We start from the raw sequence: 24,544 nt of genomic DNA on the forward strand, positions 1-24,544 counted from the left end.
TAGTTACCGTTTTTCCCCCTCGTTACAAAGGGAACACTGTGTCTAGCAGTCAGAGCACTCAATAGGCCCCCAGGGCACCTGAATTGTATTCCCAGACCTGTGTCACCAACATGTTATGAAGCTACTTCGTGATTCAACATTCCTTTCTATAAAAACCATACTGACCTCCTCTGTAAAGTGTTTTGAGATTTGCTGAGGAAAATACTTTGTCAGAAAGTATTACTACACTCCCATTTTCCTTTTTAATACATTCTTCCTTCTCTGTCCTACCTCACAGGGAGGGGTAATGACCAAGGCCCTAACCTTATCCCTCTCTCTGTGAGCTGACATTCTGCCTCCAGTGGGCCAGGTCAGCTGCTGATTCCAAAAAAACTGCACTGATTACCACTGCCAAGAACCTGTCCAACCCTATCAGCTTTTATTCTTAAAGCTTAGCAGATCTTGAGTCTAGCTGACATCTTTGGGGAAGGGATTAATATAAAAAGTGATGTAAGAATACATAAAAGAGAGCCAGAAGCGATCTTCCCTAATAAATGGCTGTTTAATGATACTGAAACAAAATTCCCAAATTTTAAACTGAACACCCCCATCACTTTTTCAAAACACTTTTTGAACAGTTATGCTACAAAACATGGTATTGTTGAGACAGCCTTTCCTAGCTAAGGCTACAAGCAGAAACAATACCAAATCTAGTTTAAGAAATGCAGCACTGCAGTACCTTTTTCCTACACTAAGTACATAACAACTTAGGAGTAATCAGGAAATGCCTGAGCTACTAACTATTTAATGAGTAGTATTCTGACATTAGGTTTCCTATACTCAGTTGCTGGTAACTCCTTCCCACCTACATGCTGGTACATCAGCTTTATGGATTCCAGGAATCTGTCCTTCAAAAGTGACATACTAACTAACAACACAAATACTGCTTAGTGGCCAACCTCCTACTGAAGCTCTACTTCAGACTTTCCCAATAAACTCTTGATTTTATTCCTCCCAAGAAATGCACTGCCAGTGGTTACCTGTTATCTCAAGATACCCTCTCCACTTTTTTTTTTTAACCTGCAGCAAAGCATTACTAGCAAAGTCACCTCAGAATTTGCTCTCAAAGACAAAACAACAGAACCAGCACTGCTAAGGTCCCATTAGTATCCTGAAATACTTCTCCAACCACCTTTGTTAATCTTTTTTGTAAATCAGAATTCTTAAATACACTTTTCTTCTGGTCTCTATCTTACAGCTAATGTCAGAACAGAAACAGTCCCTTCCAACAAAATGGGGTTCTACAGGATCCTCTGGCTCAAGTCGCTGCCTTATATCCAGGTATTACTCACCAGAATCTCATATATTAAAAAGGCAATATTGACCACATTTCTGATATTATCTGGGTAAAGCTGATTAAAAATTTCACTCTATTAACCCACTTCTGCTCCATGCAATACAAAAATACCACTAGAGAACACATTTATCAAGTATGGACAGATATATTTGAACTTCAGTAACACATGAAAAGCAATCTACAAATCCTCTTACATAACCCTCCTCAATAAATGCTGAATCTTAAACTTCATTAAAGAACATCTTTAACAAATTATGCTGCTTCCTCCCACCAAAAGCTGATGAGTAGTCAAGCTGTCATAAATACTGCAGGAACTGGAAGAATCTTGTTAAGTATTGGTGGGTCTCTGATGTTCTGCCTGTTTTTAGAAGGCTGTATTGATATTTTACACCCAGCTTTTTCGCTCATTTACATTGCATAGAGATACTGAATCAGCTTAGGGAAATAAAAACACAGAAGGAACTACAATTCAGTTACAGTTAGCCTCTTTCTCCCCCCTTGCACTGAAAAGCAACAATTTACTGCTGCTTAGGAAAAGCTCTTAATTTACCCTGTCCTTGTCAGTTCTAATGACCAACACACTGGGAAAGGGGCTAGAGGGGGCATGGTCTCCAGCTGTTTACTTAGGGTAATCCAGCTCTTAAATCCATGTCCCAACACCCAGTCCTGCATACCACCCCCACAACAGGCAGTCACATCAGGGCTAGTGACAAACTAGCTGGTAAGATTTAGCTAATTCAGATGTGAAAAGCAAGAGATTTCTAAACCTAGATATCCAGAAGAGAGCAAAATAAAGATCTTTACTCCCACTTAACAGCACAAAGTGTCGATAATATGTTTCTGAATCTGTTACACATTAGGCTTTTTGTCAGAAACACCCAGATGGACCTCTTGTTGCTGTGAAGCCAATGACAAAAAGCACACAGGACTTTGCTTGGAATCCTTTGGTCTTCCTGCAGTACATGGTAAAACATGCAGAATGTTGCCATCAACTATGGATCCTCATCCCCACCCTGTGCTTTTCTGTTAAACTACAAGGAACAAAATCTCCTGTTTTATATAATTAAAAATGCACTTTAAAATTAACAAGAAATGTCTAACATAGTTAATTTCATTACGCTAACTCAGATTTCACTTCTTTTGTAGTGTTGATGAGCCTGAGCAACGCTGAATCAATCATGCAACTCAAGTTTTACCATGCGCTAATTTATTTAATATAACACAGGTACAGAAGGCTCATCCAAATCCTCAAATGAGTTCAATGTTTTCTCTTCAAACAGAGCCTGGAACGTGACAGTAGAGAAACCTATTTCTGAAACGCATGAAACCTCCTTGGAATTAGTCAAGATTTTTGCTTGTGGAACATTCTTACCGAGATCCCTTCAACACTGACTCAAAAAAATCTTTCTCACACAGCTTCACAAAAGGAAATGAGACCCTTTTGAACAGATTCTGTTTAGTAGTTTCCTCACAAAAAAATCTCTTAAATATTAAGTACTGGAAGCAACAAAATGACTGTAAAATGAATTCTTAACATCTAAATACAGCAGTTTCTAAAAAACAAGTACTTCAAAATCAATGTAGAAGACATGTACATACCTATGACTATCTTCGCTTTCTGAATCTTGCTCTTCATCAGAGTCTTTGTATTTATCAGGATCTGGAAGAGTACTTGGGTCAAACTCGTCTTCACTTCCACTGTGTGCAAGAACAGCCACTGTTTCCCCTTCAACCTGACAGGTGACAAATGGAGAGTTATAAGACAGGCAAACAAATCCATGTTAATTACCATGACTCCATTAATAGAGATGCACTAACAAAAAACATTCAACCACACTCAAAGGCCACCACTAGCACAGCCAAGAAAACGGAATTGTTTCTGCCATCATCATCGTTCCAGGCTGTTAAAGGCTGAAGAAATACTATTCAAAATGAAGCTCAAGGATTTACATTCAAATTCTTCCTTCCTAACACCATCATCTTAAATCTACCAAAATTGGAAGAGATTTTGGCAGCAACTAATCAACAGTCATCTGAAGGTATTTAATATGAAACTCTATGGTCTCTCAAACACACTGGCAAAGAGATGTGAGCTAGAGGACACATTAACCACTTGGGTAAGGTGTACCTTATAACGCACCCTGATTTAAAATTCAGACGGTTGTCTTTGCAGTTAAAACCCAAAACGTCACTTGAGCTGAAGTAACTGTCCTATCCACCACAAGTGATGTGTGGTCTTCAGGCTCCCTCCCAGAAGCTCCCATCTCCCCTCTCTGGAGCTCAGCTCCCCTCCTCTCCACAGCCCGGTTGGGGAAGGCACGTTTCACCCAGGGTGCGGCAGCGCCTCGTGAATTCCTTAACAAAGAGGGCACAGAAGCTACTTCTTCATAATGGATAATCTAATTAATCTGACTGCTTTGGAAATACACACTCTGCCCAACACAGTCCTGAACTAACGGCACCACTTTTGTAAATATTACTACTACTAACAGACACAAAGAAAGCAGATGGGCTGGAGGGCATATGCAATTGCATATGCACACAAATAAAAAAAAAAAGTTTACAAGCATTTCTAAGCAACACAAATGCTAGATGCATGCATTTTTATAGTGAAAAACAAAACAAATGGAAGGAAACTATAATTAAAGACATTGCTACCTTTTGTTTACATTTCTAAGCAATATTCACATGGCTGAGTTTCCAAAACAGTACTCATTTAAACGACACTTCATTCTATGAATAACTTCACTTAATTAAATATTTGAAGTTCATTTTTCTTCCGATTTTTCCATCCACCTCCAGGCCACAGTTTTAAAAGCACAATGTCTTCAAGTGCACACACCTCATCAGAATAAAAACAAACAAAAAAAGCCAACCCATATCAAAGGTTCCTATTATACTGACATATACAGTATGTGGAAGGAAACAAGCTGCTTGGGGTACGATTAGTCACTGCTGCAAGAGCTTGTCCAGTGACACTTCCACAAAGCGTTGAAAGCAAGCAGGAGAAAGTGCTAAAAGCCAGATTTGCTGTTAGAAGGCAGAAGAAAAACATACTAAGCATGCATTTTATTCTTGATTATTTTGAAATACTAGTAAAGGTAATTGCACAGGTGGGTGTATAAAATCACTAAGGGCATCATCAGACTCAGCAGCACTGTGAACTACCTACAGTGATATAACCACCTACTGAAAAGCATGTTGATTACCAGGGAACTTCAGGTGCAAAACTTCACAACAAAATCGAGAGAAAAAAGTATTTTCTAGCTTCCAAAAATATCCTCTAGCTCATCTTCTAGTACAACATCACAGAAATTCAACAGAAAACTATTTTGAAGGTTACCTTTTTCTAAAGCATTTCCATATTCAAAAAGCATCCTGCATTAAATTACAGCTTTTTTCAATTTCTTTTAAACATTAAATATTTACTCTTTACTTGTCCCACTGCATCTATTCTTTCAAAAGAAGTAGCACATAACAATTATGTATTAAAAAAAAGGCAAATGAGAAACAGTATTCAAAGCTGTGATATGGAACAAAATATTTTTAATATTTATGCATGACACTACGCCACAGAAGGCTAACGTTTAATGGCAGTCATCTTTTAAGACTTGGGCTGTTCACATCCGTATTCTCAGTTATGTCAGCAAAATGTTGATATTGCACCATTTCTTAAGTTTTGTCATTTATATATGTGCACATAAGACAATTATGCACACACAGATCAAACCTTCACTTTCGTTACACACTCATATTCATTTTTCCAGCAGAAAATTTGCAGAGACTTGTTCAAGGTAATGCTTACTATTACAAGAGAAATAATTGGCAAAGATGCCTCTAATTCATCAGGAATCGTGAGGTCATATTTCTTATGAGCACTGCCTGTTACATATTCATTATAATACTCGTAAGTCCCTGAAATTGTTAAGAACTTGAGCATGAACATTTATCATCCACAGTTGAACAACAGAAACTCATTATTTTTCACTGTTGCTTCAAATTTTTATCAGCCAGTCAGGAGGAAGAAGTCTTGTGACTTCACATTACTCACCACAAGAACTGGAGAAAAAAGTCACATTGTAGCTCAAGATAATACCTGCAAAAGTTCTTTATATAAAACTTACAAATAGGGTGCAATTTAGAGAACTGGGACTGGATGCTACCTAGGGCAATCACTACCAAAGACACTATTAACTGAAGAATAGATTTGGACCATCTGTATTTTATGTCTAAGGATAGCGACAACGTGCTTTGCAGCATGATTTATTACAAAGTTCTGCTGTGGACAGAAACCCGTTCAATCATCACATCAGGCCAGTCAGGAGAACAGGATTCGGTGGCACTTAGCTTGTTACCCCTTGGCAGAATGAAAACAGTAAGGTATCTCTTTTACTATACCAGAGAGGTTGTCCCCCTTTATTTTGCAGTCTAGTTCCAGACCATACAAACTTTCTACGAAGTCTTTCAGTTTTAATATGGCATTGGGTAGAAACATTTCTGCATTTACAAAATCTCTCTCTAGGGCATAAGGAGATCATTCTTATGCAAAAACTTTGCAGAAAAAAAGATCAGCAAAATACCTTTGCTGGAATATAGCAGGTTTGTAAACCTCATTGCCATCGACTTGCCATATGTATCAAGTAACAATAACTCACTTCAGGCATTTTGGAAATGCACATAAGATGAAGCAAACAGGGCAGGTTCCTCTAGAGATTTTGTCCTGCTTGAAGACAATACAACTTCTCATTGTCTTTGTTGTAAGATACAACAACTCAGTTTCCCCTATAAAGCAAGACGAATATGATGAAGATAGGTAGTTGTGCTAGGCAGACTGAGAGGAGCTTAAAATGAAGAAATTAATGTAACTTTTAAAGAAAATGAGCACTCAAGGGGTTAATTTTTTATAAATAGCAAAATGCTGTCTCCCTTCTACCACCCAGTAGTCATTCAGGTGAAAATTGTCTATTATCATGAGATAAAAGAAAAGCTGAAAAAATATGCCATGAAAACCTATGCGCAGACAGAAAACTTCACATTTTCCAAGATTAAATTACAGAATACATTTATTGTGGTATTTAATTTATAACTAATTTAATTTAATAGGTATTTGTTTTTTACCTAATTAAATTATTTGGAGTTGCAACTTTTACATTCAACCCTTTAAGCAATTCATTTGTCCCTAGCAATCAGGTTGAGCTGGGGGAAGAATTGTTTCAGTGGTGCCAATCTGTCCATAGTACTTTACACAAAACACAGTGGAGGAGTATTTCTGGTCCACTACAAATAAAGAGTTTTACAGTTAGTTTAGAAGTTGCTCAGACTTGATTTACATCTGTCAACAGTCACACATTATAGTGATGTTTGTGATTTTAATGCAATACAAAAATAAGCTTTAAATACTGTTAGTAGGTCATTACACAAGTACACAATATTTTAAAATTTAAATATTAACATTTGTATAAAGGGATATTTAAAAATGTAACCCCTTTCATGACCTGATAGCATTCAAAATTGTATTCACTTTCTTCTTTCTGACAGTTATTTTTGAGATGAAAACGGGAGTTGCTTCTGCGCCATTTTTATGATGAAGCACATTCACAAACAAAGTGCTTGTAGGTTTGTAGCATTTCCTTTAAGCCATCTTACTCTAGATTCACCTGCTCGCCTCGGGGAGTTTTTTTCATAGCCTGAAACCCTAACCCAGAAGTAAGCCCCCTGCTGAGGCGTGGTTGCTCTGATATCCCATCACTTTGTTTGCCCCAAAGGAAAACAGCTATTCTGGCAGTTCACAAATAGAAATACAATCTTTGATGTAACCAGGGTGTTTGATCCGATAGTTGCTTTGAAGATCAAGAACAAAGCCTCAGACAACACTGGAAACTGACTGGGAGCCAGTGGAGCAAACCAAGTGCAGACCTGAAACAGCTGCGTAAATCATGATGAAACCGGGCAACTACACGGCCTACTGTCTAAAGCTCATCAATAGCCTTCAAATCCAGCTCCATCTAAACTGAATTACAACACTTCTAACTGGAGGTGACAAAGTATCATTTCCACTGAGGCAAGGATCCATCTTAAGATGATTTTTTCTTGTACGTTAAGAGGGGAAAGGGTGTATTTCTATGTTGCGTGCGGTGGTATTTAAGATTAACCTTCATGAATTGTGATCACAGAATCATCGAATGGCTTGGGTTGGAAGGGACCTTAAAGATCATCTAGTTTCATCATGCCACCCACTAGATCAGGTTGCCCAGGGCCCCATCCCACCTGGTCTTGAACACCTCCAGGGATGGGGCATCCAAAGCTTCTCTGGGCAACCTGGTCCAGGGCGTCATCACCCTCTTAGTGAAGAACTTCCTCCTAGCCTCTAATATATATCTCCCCTCTTTTAGTTAAAAAACATTCCCCCTTGTCTTGTCATTATCTGACTGAGCAAACAGTTGCTCTCCATCTTTTTTATAAGTACCCGTTAAGTTTTGAAAAGTTGCAGTAAGGTCACCCCTGAGCCTTCTCTTCTCCAGGCTGAACAGCCCCAACTCTCTCAGCCTTTCTTCATAGGAGAGGTGCTCCCAGCCCTCTGATCATCTTTGTGGCCCTCCTATGGACCCGCTCTAACAGCCCCACATCCTTCTTGTGCTGGGGGACCCAGACCTGGATGCAGCACTCCAGGTGGGGCCTCACAAGGGCAGAGTAGGGGGGTACAATCACCTCCCTCTACCTGAAGGCCACCCCTCTGTTGATGCAGCCCAGGACACAGTTGGCCTTCTGGGCCTCAAGCATGCACTGCTGGCTCTTGTCAAGCTTTTTGTCCACCAGAACCCCCAAGTCCTTCTCTGCAGGGCTGCTCTCAATGAGTTCTTCTCCCAGTCTGTGCTCACATCTGGGATTGCCCCAACCCAAGTGCAGCACCTTGTGCTGTGTAACCTCGTTAGGTTCACATGTGCTGAATTCTCAAGCTTGTCCAGGTGATCAAGTCATGTGAGCTTTTTTCCCCAGTGTCATTTACCCTACCATCTGCAACACTGAACAGGCAATATACATATCCTTTCCAAAACTGTTTTTGTCAATCCTTCTAGGCTAGTTTCTTCTTGTGGATAAGTAGGAAGTGGTATACAAAAGGGTAGGAAGAGCAGAGAACACGTTGTTACAGGAATTTCTGTTTTCTTGGTGTGAAGCACACAGAACGGATCAAGGCACACAACAGAAAGGAGATGTGGACAGGAACAGGGTCCTCTATTTCAGAAGGATTGGTCAAATTCAATGGGTCTGGCCAGAAAGACTGGTAACCAAAAGATGGAGTAACCAACAGTTCAAGTTAGTCAGGCGGACAGTCTTTGACACTACGATGATCTAATCTGCCTTCCCGCCTCTGGGAGGAGTATCAATCTTGGGTTTTGGTAGAAAGGAGAGAAAACTCTTAGCTTCATCTTCAAAATATTTGCCCTTCCCAAGCATTAGCAGTCACACCAAGATTCAGTTTCATCCAGTCATTCTTCATTTCTTTTTAAGCAATCTGACTTCTTAATAAAATTAGCCTAGTTTAGCTACCAGAATCTTGCTATTTAGCAACCATCTCAAATAACGTACATGTAAATACCTAATTTTCTTTCTTAGTATTCCTATATGCTCAAAATTTATGATCAGTGAATGGGTGAGCCTATGGCCCAAACTAGCACACGCTGATGCATATATACTGACATTCAAATCTTTGCTGTGTAAATATACCAACACAGTTCATGTTGTAAAGGGCTCGTGGCACAAGCACAGTTGAGAACCATCAAAACCACAAAAATCATAGATATTTCCACATTCACTTCTAAATTTTTGAAATTTCTGTGAAAAAATTCTTTGAAATTTTTGAAGTTTCTGTGGTTATCATAGTAGTAGGTATACATCTTATCTGTAATCTTGATCTCTATGAAGTATTGATATTCTCTGTCAGAGTTAATATCAGCACAACAAATGCATATAGAGAATGATAATATAATTTGCTAAATTTAAAATCACAGACTCAACAACCTCAAAATGAAATGCTGAGAACTCTACCCAAATAACTTTTTTATTTCAAAGTATCTGTTCTTATTTGTATTTGAATTATAATGGTTATGCCTCACAGTTGGAACTTATGCTTTTAATTTTTTATTTTCTTCCTAGAAGGCCAATGTAGAATACTTACAGTAAATACAAGATTTTTCAAGTTGTTACTAGCCACAACTACCAATGTGATTTTAACAAAAGGGCAGACTAATACAATTCTGTTGTGAAAGCTCAGGATAAAACCACAATACAGTTAACTTAAATGCAATTCATGCTACAAACATGAAAATACAACTTAGAAGAAATTAAGTTACTAGGTTGGTAGCACTGGAAATGAAATATACAGTGGAATATATGAAATTTTGACACCCCCCCCCCCCCCCCCAAAAAAAAAAAGAGTTTAACCTACTGCTTATATTGTTGATTTTAGAGATTGAGCATACCCAGATTGCACAAGAGCGCAAGCTAATAGTTCCAGTGACATGGGCATGTGCACGCAGTTGTTTTATTTGCCATAAACGACCAAAACTAAGATCTTTAGTACCACTAATAAAATCTCTGGCATTTGAATTAACACAGTAGTAGCTTAATCTCTGGCCAAACAGAGAGGTTCCAGTGTCTGCCATGGCAGCAGCTAGACAGAGATGCCATCATGTACACTAAATCCTTGTCTGAAAGAAAACTGATGTAAAACATTTGATAACACAAAAGCCTCAAAACGAATTTTCAAAATCTTTCTAATGCTATGTTGTCAGGTATTATTTTGCTTGCAAGTGAGCAAGTAATACGAAAAGAAAAAAAAAAGCAGGGGGGGAGAGGGTGGGAATAAGAAATGGCAAAGAGGAAGATGGTAAAGAGTAAAAAGCCATAAGACCTGCCCTGGAGCTGATTGAGAAAGAAGGCAGAAAAATAGCAAAGAGGGAGGAGAGCTGGTAGCAAGTGCAGAAGAATAAAACCAATGGGAAATGGAACTAGGGAGCGCGAAGCCAAACAACACAAGGCACCTCCTTCGTGCAACAAGTGGCAAAGCCATGAAACCTTCTGCCAAAGAATACAGAAGGTGCTAGGCGTTTAAATGGGCTCAAGAGGTAGGCAGATAGTTAACAGTGAGAAAAATCTATCAAGGGTTATTAAGTACGGTCGTGCTGTGCCTTTGCCCCCGAAAGTCTTTGAGCTGCAAATTTCTCCAGCCAGAGAGCATAACAAGGTAAAAGGGACTATTAGCGGTTGTCCTGTTTCTATAACAGTCCTGTCTGGTCTCAAGCAGAGAAACAACAGCAGAGTAGCTAGGATCTCAGGTCCAGCAGCCAGCTCCCCATCTGTTTTTACCTTACGAAGGTGAAAGAAGTCACAATGCACAACAGTGCACCACGGTCATCCTGCAGATATCCACAGTTACCAAATCCGAGTTTGAAAACTACCGTGCAGGTACCATTGCAGGTTTTCCTGCTAAACAGCTAGAAAGAACTATCAAATCTGACCAAGAAAAAGGAAGAAGGCTGTCCTTATTTGAATGTGTAGCCATTTATGGAAGTAATTTTTTATCCCCCTGCTGCACTGTGTTGTATCAATCTCTTAGGTCTTCCACAAATATGGTATTTTGTTAAACGAGTCAGGTGAAGACTGTCATCTCATTCAGCACAAGTACAAAATGTTTGAAACAATGCAGGGAGGGGAAAAAATCAAAATTGAGACAAGTTTCCATCAAAAGCCTAAGCACGTGGCTAACTATATTTATTAAATGTAACAGTGACACCCCTATCCGATGGCTCTTTAAGGAAACAACACTGTACTGTACTCAAGCAGTCTTTGGCTTTTGCACTACTGTCAAAATGTTTTCACTGTATTTCCAGTGATTGAGTAACACCTTTTGGTTTCAGTAATTGAAATACAGGTGGTATGCAAACGGTGAGAGCAGAAGATCTGGCACTTATCTGTAGGTATAATTAGTGTATTAACGACTTCTTGCTGCTCCCCAGAAGCCTCCACCCCATACTTACAGCAAATCGATCTCAAACATGCTGTAGTCATTGATGTTGTCTTCACAAATTTTAACTTAAGAAATTGCAGTTTTCAGCTAAGGACATCTTATGCCTTGCAGTTGCTCATTCGCTTGCTTGTTCATTTCAACATCTGAAAAATCTTTATACTGCATAAATAATGTATTATATCCATAACAACAGGATACAGTACACTGTATGATCGATTACCTTGGCATTTAGCTCTTGTGAGAATGGCTTTTGTGAAACATGGCTCTACTGGGTTCCCACAAAATTACATTTTGGTAAAACTGTCTGAACTATCAAACTTAGGTATGGCTAGACATAACGTTATTAACAGTGCACAGGCAGGTACAAACTTTAACTTCTTATACTGTACCAAAACAACACTATTTGTTGTCAGGGTGGGTGGACCAATTTAAATCAGACATTTAAACCACCAGCTATAATCCTGACTACAAGCAGCAAACATTTAGTTCACCGAGTAGTAGATGCAAATAACAAATGTCTCCCTTGCTCTTCTTTTCAGTATTCTGAAACACGGTTGTTTTACACTGGCTTTGACATGAAATTTGGTACTACTTTATGCTATTTGAAGTCTCAATTTTTCTTTTCCATTTTCTTTTTCCATAGTGATGTTAGCAAATGATAGAAGAGCCATCATGTACTTGTCCAGTGATTACTGTTCATTTTTGAATCATGATTAGTGTCTCATTCTATCTGAAATGGAAACAGATTTCAACCAGAATTTTAATTATTTTGTAACTTTTAAAATTTGCTATACAGCTTATGTATATTATTTTAAAGTTACTCCTACTTAATAGTTTAAGTAGAACCATCCTGAATACTGCAGATATGTGGAAGAAAAAAATATGAGTTTATCCAAGCAGGTGCTGTAATTTAAACTAACATTTAACAAGATACACATTCTCTGTTGCTGAAAAATAAAATTTACTTCCCGGTATCCTGCCTTTCATGATTTCAGTACGGTTGATGACCTCAGACCTAATTTCTATTCAGAGACTGAACGAGTAAAGGAAGAATAAACAAAAATGCCCAGTTCCTCAAGTACATATCGAACTTCGTTTAAAATAGGTATTTAAATAACTATTTTTGTCTTCTTACTGAACTTTTGATTTTTATCCATCACGTTCTTAATTTTAAGATGGTTTTCAGTTGTGGTGTTTTGCTGTTTTTTTCCCCCATCTTTCTCCCAAATACTTGCAACATACACACAAACTGTCAAGGAAAGGGAGAACAAGGATAAATGTTAGACTCACTGATTTAAAAATAAATTGTAGCATGCTTAGAAAGGTGTCAGAAAAAGTAATTTTAGCTTAACTTTACTGCTCATTATGAACTCCAGTGCGAACAGCTCACTTGCTCTACTGACTTCTTGGTGTTATGCAAGCTGCTTGCAATTGTGATTTGCCGTACATTAGTAAATACTGGAAACAGAAACAGCAAACTGAAAACAAGACTGCTGGTTTGACTGTAGACATATTGCCAGTTCTCCTGAATTCACTGGCCACAACAAACAGAAAAGTGTGAGCTTTTATTACCCCAGAGGACCTCCACCAGAAACAGAATTTAGTACAGATCCACAACATGCTTTCTGTATAGGTCACACAATGAAAACCACCATCTTCACTACAAATAAAAATAAATGCACTAAATAAATGCTTAAGCCTAGATAATATTCATGAGTTCACACAATGTTATTCTGTAAAGTAGGGCTTTAAGTCTTCGTGCTATCTTCATCCTCCAGAACCTTTGCTTGTTTTAAATTAATAAAATGCATTAATTTTGGTTTTCAGATTTGCCATTAGAAGGTCAAATGCATGAACTAGCTGAACTGATGTAACGATAACTTCTTGAGACTGAAAGCAACCGGATGCTTAACACTCCATTAATCTCAGTATGGTGATAATTTCAAAACCCACAGAAAAATACTGTTAAACGCTCTCTTAGAGCAGCTTCCAAGAAAAATCCAGTCGATGGATTTGTTCCATAAATCTGTCTCTGTCACATTCCTGGATGGGATATTTCTGATCCTGACACAGAAGCCTCTCAGCCACACACAGCAGCGCAGGTGCATCAAGACAAACCAGGCAGGACTTGCAGGACATAGCTGGTGGTCACCTTCTCCATCCCCCCTCAGCAAGTAAGCTCAGTTACATCGTTACCACCTTTGTTTTTCGAGCCTTCAGTAAGGAGGATCCCACAATCTCCTCAAAAACTTGTTCCAGTATTCAGATAACCTCACCATTGGAAGATTTTTCTAGTGTCTGTACCGAATTTCCCTGTTATAAACCTGTTATTTTTGCACCAACCTGAGAACAGATTGCTCATTTACTTTTCAAGTTTTCGAAGTATTTCCTCCATTTCTCTCCTGTAGATCATACCAGCTAACGCGTAGCTCACCAGCCAGGGTGCAGCTTTGGAGAAAACTCTTTTGGCCCGATGAAAGCTGAGATAAAAAGCCACTGCTTGTCCTGTTCTAGGGCAAAAAGGCGCTGCCTGACTACTTTCTGAATGGGTCACCAGTTAAAAAAAGATGCATCCACGAGCTGGTTTGGCTCCTAACCGGAAGAAAAATGTGTATACTGACTGATCAATCTGAGAAGAAATTTCAACAAATTCAAATCATAATTACATTTTCAACAAAACCTTCACAGAACATTTGGTTTCAGTGCCATACAATTCCTATTTGGAAACTCTGCAAGCAGACCTAGAATCCAAACTACCAGGAAGCTGTGGAGGTCTTGGCTCTATCCTAAGATATAAACAAGAATCCACCCATCAGACTGTAGGTGGACACTTCAACCAACTGAATTTAGGAAACATGTTTTACCACTGGTAGAAGCAAATATTTAAAAATCTTTCCTAAACTGCTAAAGGGACGTACAGGATTTACTATGGCCTTGTTAGTACCCCCCAGAATCCTCCTCAAGATTTTATAGGTCTGAGAATTTACAGTCACATAACAGATCAATTAGAAGTCATTGGTATTTGTTGGTTCAATCTCAACAAAAATCCAAAACCAGCAACTGTAACATACCTCATACATAAAAAATTATATTAAACTGCCACTTTCTCCAACACCTGTCGTACAATGCCTTAGACTTGCATAACTTTTTCAATTCTTGACCTAATAATTAAAATGATAGATGAAAATCAATCCTTTTTTGCCTCACAAACATTTTTTTTCCACTTGTTATAATAAACAAAGGTAAACAACAAAAAATCAGATGTGACTTGAAAACAATGTTAAGTTTTAATGTAGTTTTACAGACATAGCAGTATTGCTTTGAGAAACGGCAGAGCCAAAGTGCCTGATCCTCCTTACATAAGTCTCATATATTTGCACAAGGAATATTTGATCTTGAAAATATTATTTTTGCTTTCTTCAGGACTACTACTCTTTGCAAAAGACAAGTTTAGGATTTCAGCTTTATGGAGTTACTAAAATTATTTCTGCCTCAGTAGAACCACCTGATCGTAAAAGCCAGTTGTGATTTGGTTGCAACTACAAACCTATCTCCTCTCGCACGTTTAAATGTGTTATGCTTTCTTTTTAAGTTCTTGCAGTTTCACAAAATTTTAAGGATAAAATTTAATGACCTATATAAAATAAATAAATCATTTGTTATATCACATTCTACTTGGCATACAATATTAGCACAGAGAACATTTGCTAGAGGTACTGTTAAGCGAAAACCCTTGTTACATTATGCATGACTCCCCAAAGCACTGAGTACATAATATCCATCACGAAATTCAGAATATATAACTAAATTTAGAAAGAAGTACTTTCAGACCTGTGATCAGCGTTCTGACATCTCCGGTTATGAGTTTTAATTAAACTTGCTTTTTGTATTAAGTCTATTTTTATTAAGTAGGCACAGAATCATGTTTTATACATTATGCATAACTAAAAAGAGATAAAGTTATTTGTAAATGCCTTTTCTTAAAGCGACATCATAATTCAAGTCACTGTTCTGTAACTTTTCTTCACAACTGTGATGAAATGGAAACACCACTGAACATAATGTACCTCTTTGAGGGCTTCAGCCACCTCACTGGCAAGCTATTTCAACACCCCAAGTAACGCTTCTTGCGCAGACAGGTTGATAAATGAGATCTTTGGATGATCCATAGCATGTTTTACTTTTGTCAGGAAGTAAATTATCAAAAAATAAAAACAAAGAGATTCCCAGACAGCTCAGATGCACCAGACTAACCCTCAGATTCCTGAATTCCCATCTTCTGGCACTGGAGATCTCCCATCGCTAACCAGGTGAGGTCTCAACTTTTTTTCTACACAATAATCACATTTGAAGTTTCATAACTCCCTGCTATCACAGATAAGAAATACAAAGGTACACCTAGATAAAGCTCGGACAGCCGAAGAGCTATCTGTCCCGTCTCCAACAAGCAATGGAGTCCTTTCATGTAACCGCTGAACACCAAATCCATTTAATCCAAATGTACTCAACTGTACTTTAGCCTGGTGCCCAGCACGTGCAGTTCTGACCGAGCTCTATACGCCACGCTAGCTTTTACAGACACACATGAGAAGTGCCTCCATCTTCGCCAGACGAAGTTGACAATGCCCATTAAATCCAGCATCTCAGCTTTCTGAGCACAAAGGACCACTCGCCCAACAAGAAATAGCAGCAAATTTACCAGCTGCTCTCCCTCTGCAGATTCCACCCGCAAAATGAACCATTCAAATAAGTCTCAAGCAAGAAACAGACTTAAATTACCTAGCATACCAAATTACCCAAACCAACAAGCACCTCTTAAACAACAAAGAAAGCCCAGCTTAAAGGAGTTGATGTTTACAGCTCCAGGATATCTGCCTGGATGGTACGCTGAGACCTGACGTTGAAGAAAGGTTTTTAACAATACAACGCTTTTCTACAAAGCATTCCTTGAAGGACTATTTTCTTCAAAGGTCACTCTTTCCACATTTGTCAAGAAAGAGTTGTAACTAATGAGCCTAGTACTACAGCATTCGGCTTTTGGATAAACACCTTTCCAAAACAGTCCAAACTGAAATTCCTTGGAATCGGCACGTTTATATTTACAAATCCCAAATCACTTCCTCTTTGGCTGCAATCAAATACATGATCAGATTCACTGGCTAACCAATGTTAAAAAACATTGGAAAAGGGGCTTTATTAGAAGACCAGAAAGCTATTTTCCTGCTGGAGAAAGAGCTACTTGGTATTCAGGTGAAGAAAGAAGCAACTTCTGATTTATCTGAGCAACTTCACTCCATTTCCTGAAAATCAGACAGCCAGAATGCAGCACCTGCTAATGTAGCACTACTATTATCTTCAAACTGGGCTTTTACCTGTCTTTTCTTTACCTCCAAAGTAATCCATACCACCAGAAAATTCTGATTCTTCACGTTCATTTCCTCCTGTTTTTTCAGACTGGTTGGTAGCCAGAGGATGGGTATGGTGCAAAGAACTCCCAGCACGCTCCTGTGCTTTGCACAGTGCAAAGAAACACCTAGTTTTCAGAGTCATGAACAAATAAAATATACAGCACTTATTACAAGTTTCAGAGAAATTAAGGTTTTTCTGCAGAAAGGAACCTGAAGGAGAATTCTTTTCAAAATATTTATTCACCACCTTATTTCTATAACAACCAAATTTTGTGTACAGGCTGATAAAATGCTGCTTGTAAGGAAAGAGCACAAATAAGAGGATATAAAGTGCTTTAAGGATGAGTGCAGATAAATTGAGAACCACCATCAAATAAATTAGTATCAGAATAAATCTAAGCATTGGAATGCTATTTTGGTTCTAACTTTGTGCTTCATTGCTAACATTGTTAAATTCATTTTATTGCAGGCATTGCAATGCAGTGTACTGCATTTTCAAGATCAATTTCATTTTGCAAATGTGAAATACCTAGATTTTCAATCTAGATTTTTTTTGGAGAGAGTTTTGGACAACTGGTTTCTCAAATTTGTTCTTAGCTTTATTTAGTCACTTCTCCCCATCTTTTCCATCTATTCAGTGCTTTTGATCTGGTTTGCATAATGTACGGTGCAGTCATTTTCCTTTTGTTAACGAACGCTTATTTGGAAATGAAGATTCACCAAATTATATTCCATAGCTTCTGATAATGAGAAGTGAACACCAGTAAACCTCCTGCATGCTAACTAAAGCTGCTGCCTGCAAGACATACAAGAAGTACTGCACCAAAATGCTCTTGCTGCTGCACCACTGACATCTCTGAATTGGAACAAATGTGGCTCATTAAACTGAAGCAGAATAGAGACAAAACTGGAATGGAGATTTTCCAAAGTGCTCCATTTTCAGGGACTTTTTATTTATGAATTTTATCTGCTTTCCAATATAGATAGAACGGCGAGAAGCAATGTATTGCATATGCTGTAATAAGTCAGAAGAGACTTATTCTCTTATTATTAGATCTTATTCTCTTATTATTAGAGTGTCACGGCTGTGCTGCAACTCCCACTGGGTTCTGGTGGACCTCAGCCATTGCAACCATCAGGGCAGGAGCTGCCAGGGAAAGGTGGTTCCTCTCCAGTCTTAAATCTGCGGTTGCTTCAGAAGGCACAAGAGTGAGATGAATGGTCTTAGGATAATTCTACAGATGGCTAAAACAGGCATTTTTGAGAAAAATTTAAGAGAGTTTTTTTTGAGAAAAATTTAAGAGAGTCATCATGGCACATTCATAGGAATAGTTGAGAACAGTTAATTCTGGAAGCCTTCCAAGACAGAGCATGCTGACACTTATTTATTTTTAACTGAATGGTGAACTTGAGTGCAGTGTAATCCTGCGTCAATGTTCAAATCCCTGTACTTGACTGATATTGTGATTTTTATATCTATATATATATAAACAATTTCTGAAGAATACTGTATATGCATTTTTCAGCAGATCAGACACATTTTCAGGGAACTAAATAAAATTCTCCCTGGTACAAACAAATTAAACAGGGATTTCTCAAAGCTAATCACACAGGTTGGAGTTGCTAAAAAGAATACAAAGCAAGGAGACAGAGGGCCAGGTGAGGTTCACACTTTCAAAATCATGGCCCATAACCAGCATACTGGTCCCCCACGTATGCTGTACACTGGTTGAAAACAGCATCACAGCTGGACTGTGCTATCCACTGCTCCTTCCTAAACCTGAAGTTTTAACATGCCTGGTGATAGGACGAGGGGGAATGGGCTAAAGTTGTGCCAGGGGAGGTTTAGGTTGGATATTAGGAAGAACTTCTTTACTGAAAGGGTTGTTAGGCATTGGAATGGGCTGCCCAGGGAAGTGGTTGAGTCACCATCCCTGGAGGTCTTTAAAAGACGTTTAGATGTAGCCCTTAGTGATATGGTTTAGTGGAGGACTTGTTAGTGTTAGGGCAGAGGTTGGACTCGGTGATCTTGGAGGTCTCTTCCAACCTCGATGATTCTGTGATGTTCCTATATTCACCTGCATATTCTGGGAATGTTACAGGAGCAGCTGCTACAGACCAACAGCGAGAAACAGACTGCCAGGGCTGTTCTGATGGCAAAAGATATCACACAGAAATGGACTCCTGATGTTCCCCCCTCCTCTGCACACGTACCGGGTAAATTTTGCAGAAAAATAACTGGCTAACAGAAAAATGTGCAGCACATACACTGACGCTTTTCACGCTTCTGTAATTTAACAAATGTCTCAGTAGTGTCTCCAAAATTATCATTAATAATTTACTTGACCATTTAGCAAAAACAGTTCATATTGGTATATACATTCTCAGGATTTCTTTATTGATTTTCATTACCTGCTATATTATTCTTTTTATTTCTTCTCATTCCTATTTAGTCTGTTAATAAGAGCAGTGATTTACTATGTCATATACCAGGTATTTGGAGAACATTTACACAGCTACATCAATTAGCTGTTTTCCTGCAGTCATGAATTTATAATATTTAATACAAATATACAGAAGAAAACACAATGGGCTACACTGGAAGGGCTGCAAGACTGATTATGTCAATGAATTCATACATAAGAAACAAAACTAAGCTTATTATCCACTCCAATTTAAATCAGGTGTGTTTATTTCTCTAGGAGTACTTCCAACTAGAGGCAAGCATAATTTTCAACAAGCGAATTATCTTTTCATCTAACGCTTCACCCTAGTTGAAGTTGCCCAGAACCACAGTGAGATGGGGTCCCACATTGACTACCAGTGCAGAACAACACGCCATCAGTCCATTTACCTTCATTCAATAGGTGAACACTCCTCACACAACTCAGTCTAGCACTCCTATGGAGATGGTCGGCAGCAGTTTTATGTCAGAAGATTAATTCAGTATCTACCAATTCATTCTTAATTAAATGAACTGACATCTCTCCGTTAGTGATCCAATATTCAAAACAGAACCAGAAAGCAGCCAATTTCCAGTTAGGATTGGCTCAGGAAAGCAGGCACGTTTGGTTTAATCTGCATTCAGTGAAAGCATAAACTGCGGTCGTGGGTTGCAAAATAAGGCAGTTGTGTCCACCTTCTCCTAGATGAAGCTAATCCTGATTATACTCGTGCAAACGCTGGTAGCTCATTAGGACAGTATTTTCTGGCAGGATCTTATGGGTATTTTTCAGTGCTAGCAGTGGCACATTAACAATCACATATTACTGAATAAATCACATAGCTGAATAAATTTCCAAACTAAACTTCTAGATGCCAGCCAAGACAAAGCATGGCTATCTTAGCGTGCGTCTCACTGACCGGGTTACAGCTCACGGAGCAGCCTGAAATTTAACTGTTCATGTAACATTGTTTGGCATGTAAAATTTTAAAATCCAGCATCGTCTGTAGTGCCATACCTTTAATCCTTGCTTAGATGAAGCCAAAATGGCAATTAGGCTCAGCTGTACTTAGCTAATTACCGGAATCAATATATGCTTTTAAAATAAATCCTAATTATAAATGTTAATTAGTAGAATATGCAGTTACTCACAGTTACTTAAAAACATTAGCAGGCATCTTTAGGATCAAACAAATTTCTCATTGCTTTCTCACAGATTGTTCAAGTTTCACAGAATCACAGAATCATCTGGGTTGGAAGAGTCCTCCAAGATCACCGAGTCCAACCTCTGACCTAACACTAACAAGTCCTCCACTAAACCATATCGCTAAGGGCTACATCTAAACGTCTTTTAAAGACCTCCAGGGATGGTGACTCCACCACCTCCCTGGGCAGCCCATTCCAATGCCTAACAACCCTTTCAGTAAAGAAGCTCTTCCTAACATCCAACCTAAACCTCCCCTGTCGCAACTTTAGCCCATTCCCCCTCGTCCTGTCACCAGGCACGTGGGAGAACAGACCAACCCCCACCTCGCTACAGCCTCCTTTAAGGTACCTATAGAGAGCGATGAGGTCTCCCCTGAGCCTCCTCTTCTCCAGGCTGAACAACCCCAGCTCCCTCAGCCGCTCCTCGTAAGACTTGTTCTCCAGACCCCTCACCAGCTTAATCGCCCTTCTCTGGACTTGCTCGAGCACCTCCATGTCCTTCTTGTAGCAAAGGGCCCAAAACTGAACACAGTACTCGAGGTGCGGCCTCACCAGAGCCGAGTACAGGGGCACAATCACTTCTCTAGACCTGCTGGCCACACTGCTTCTTATGCAGGCCAGGAAGCTGTTGGCCTTCTTGGCCACCTGGGCACACTGCTGGCTCATATTCAGCCGACTATCAACCAATACTCCCAGGTCCTTCTCGGCCAGGCAGCTTTCCAGCCACTCATCTCCCAGCCTGTAGCTCTGCTTGGGGTTGTTGTGCCCCAGGTGCAGGACCCGGCACTTGGCCTTGTTGAACTTCATGCAGTTGACCTCAGCCCATCGCTCCAGCCTATCCAGATCCTCCTGCAGAGCCTTCCTGCCCTCGAGCAGATCGACACACGCACTTAGCTTGGTGTCATCTGCAAACTTACTGAGGGTGCACTCGATCCCTTCATCCAGATCATCGATAAAGATATTAAAAAGGATCGGCCCCAGTACCGAGCCCTGGGGGACTCCACTAGTGACCGGCCTCCAACCAGATTTGACTCCATTCACCATGACTCTTTGGGCCCGGCTACCCAGCCAGTTTCTAACCCAACGAAGTGTACGCCAGTCCAAGCCAAGAGCAGCCAGTTTCTCAAGGAGAATGCTATGGGAAACGGTGTCAAAAGCCTTACTGAAGTCAAGGTAGACCACATCCACAGCCCTTCTCTCATCCACCAAGCGCGTCACTTGGTCATAGAAGGAGATCAGGTTCGTCACGCAGGACCTGCCTTTCATAAACCCATGCTGACTGGGCCTGATCACCTGGTTGCTCTGTAAGTGCCGCATTATGACACTCCAGATGATCTGCTCCATGAGCTTCCCTGGCACTGAGGTCAAACTAACAGGCCTATAGTTTACCAGGTCTACCTTCTGGCCCTTCTTGTAGACGGGCGTCACATTTGCTAGCCGCCAGTCGACTGGGACCTCCCCCGACAGCCAGGACTGCCGATAAATGATGGAAAGCGGCTTGGCCAGCTCCTCCGCCAGTTCTCTCAGTACCCTCGGGTGGATCCCATCTGGCCCCATCGACGTGCATACATCTAAGTGCTGTAGCAGGTCGCCAACCATTTCCTCGTGGATTGTGAGGGCCACATCCTACTCCCCATCCCCTTCCACTGGCTCAGGGTACTGGGTATCCAGAGAACAACCGGTCTTGCCGCTAAAGACTGAGGCAAAGAAGGCATTAAGCACCTCAGCCTTTTCCTCATCTCTCGTCACTAAGTTTCCCCCCGCATCCAGTAAAGGATGGAGATTCGCCTAAGTCCTCCTTTTTGTGTTAATATATTTATAAAAACATTTTCTGTTATCTTTAACAGCAGTAGCCAGATTGAGCTCCAGGTGAGCTTTGGCCTTTCTGATTTTGTCCCTACACATCCTTACAATCCTTCTGGCCTGCCCTCTTTTCCAAAGATCATAAACCCTCTTTTTTTTTCTAAGCTCTAGCCACATCTCTCTGTTCAGCCAGGCTGGTCTTCTTCCATGCTGGCTCGTTGTTTTCCTAAACACATAGGCCAGTTCTATAAAACGAAGGTGCTATTTTAATTAAACTATTTACACTGACTGATTTAAAGAAAACAATTAGCTATATTCCTAGAAGTCAATGTACAATCTCACAAATGATGGGCTATTAGCAAATGCGCTGATTTACAAAAATCACAACATTACTTTCTTCATTTCAGCCTCCTTACTGGAAGACGGGAAGAAAACTATGAATTCAAATTGTCTTCCCTATTAAGGCAGACTGCGATTTAAAACTCAGAAAAGGTGTATTAAAAAGAAGCAAATGCATTTTTAAATCAGAAGACTCCACAGCCTGGTTTGACATATAGTTGCATGAAAAGGTGGTGGCAGAGGTAACTTCTGGCTGTAGAGTGCAAGAAGTGACAGCAGAAATGAGATGATCAGGACACAGAGACAAGACCTGCCTTCAGAGGAACAGCAGGAAAAATAGCCTAAACCTAGAGGAAGATCTGTAGCTGAATTTTACTCCAACTTTCTTGCATGAGTTTCCACATTTTAACAACCTAACTTATTAGGATATTGAAAACGCCACGGGAACACCAACAATCTCAGCTCTTCCCCAAAGCTCTAAAATTTCCAGTTTTGCTATTCTTGTTTCTTCACTCCAAGGCTTAGCTTAAAATAAGGTCATCATTCCATTTCCACTATTTTTAAGCTTTCTTAATAGTTTATTATTAATAACCCATTAGTTACATTAACAATCCAGAACTCCTTGTACTCTAACACGTCATAAAACAAATAATTAAAAAAGAAATCAAAAGTTAGGATACCAAAATTACCAAAGAAGGTTTATTAAATAAATAAATAAATAAAATCCCACATTGTTCTAGCTGGCAAAACAGATTTTGCTCTTTCTTAAGAAACCTTAATTCTCTGTCAGCCACCACGTTATTAGTGAAGTGACCACTCAGATGCTGTTAGGTGGAGATTTCCCTTGTAGGAAGCCCAAGAGGTAGCGACATGAACCAGTTGGTGCATTATTTCAGTTACAATGCTGTGACGCCTGAAGAGCTGTGCTAAAGAGTCGTTTTTTAATGAACTCCCCATTTAAGAAAAATAAATTAGGAACTGTTGCCAGCATGCAACTCTTTCAGTGCAGTTATGATTAATGTAGCTGCCATAAGGACATATGCAAGAAGCAGTTTAATTTATTCAGAAATTATTCAGGACATTTGGGTGACTGGAGGCTACAGCAACACCTCCAACCAAATAAAATTGCATTAAAGCACTTGCTTTGTAATTATTTTCTCTCTTTATTCCAACAAGTTTTCCGAGTGCACAGGTTTTCAATATCAAGAAGAAATCACCTATCAACATGCAAAAATAATCTAGAGATGAGATAAATCATTTGAGCTTTTTTCTTGTCTGACAGTGTATGTAATAGGGAAAGTGACAGATTAAACATCTGCTCTGAATATGGTGTCAAGTAATTGAGATTACAGCACACAGAAAATCTGACTGAGGCAACTGGTTATGATTTTTATTTGAACTGTGATATAAGCTAAACAGTGAGCATGACATTCAGAGCAACAATATTTACAAGCAGTACCATGCCAGAAATGCCACTACCATGATTGCGCGAGGTATTTTGAATTAGACAATAGTACAATATTTTATGTACTGACATGTTTAAACTCCTTTTCATTTGCTATCTTCAGCACTGTCTGGTTCACTGAACTTCTTCCCACAACAACTGACCTTTGAGTAAGTTCAGCCAGTGGAAATTTTCCCTAAGACAGTAACCACTTCTTCTGCAAATAAAAAGTAGAGTAAAATACTACAACACAACCTTTTTCCCCTTTAGCATTTATTATTTCAAAATATCAATTCAATTGTAATAAAATTATTTGGAAACAAAATCTAAGATAGCACCAAAAGTGCAAGCAAAGGAGGAATGGAAAGGGTTGCCTTGGTTGCTGGATCCAGCATCTCACAATTGCAGCCAACTACTCAGCAACAACCGTGCTGCCGTATACTAAAACAATTCCCCAAATTATACATGAGAAACTTCAGATCCAATATAAACACCAAAAAGCACAACTATAAAATGCCCCAGGAAGACTTTTCCTAGT

The 24,544-nt window shown here is 39.4% G+C and overlaps 1 protein-coding gene across 1 annotated transcript in view; it reads right to left on the minus strand.

The window, feature by feature from the left end:
• The window catches only part of DDX10 (DEAD-box helicase 10), a 191,062-nt gene that overhangs the window by 10,300 nt on the left and 156,218 nt on the right, over window positions 1–24,544 (minus strand). The window contains exon 17 of the mRNA XM_080580520.1: window positions 2,936–3,069. Within this exon, the coding sequence (XP_080436646.1) occupies window positions 2,936–3,069 (134 nt within the window). The remainder of the gene's footprint in view (window positions 1–2,935; window positions 3,070–24,544) is intronic.

This window comes from Anser brachyrhynchus, assembly GCF_964034855.1.
Source record: "Anser brachyrhynchus genome assembly, chromosome: 1".
Classification (NCBI taxonomy): Eukaryota; Metazoa; Chordata; class Aves; order Anseriformes; family Anatidae; genus Anser; species Anser brachyrhynchus.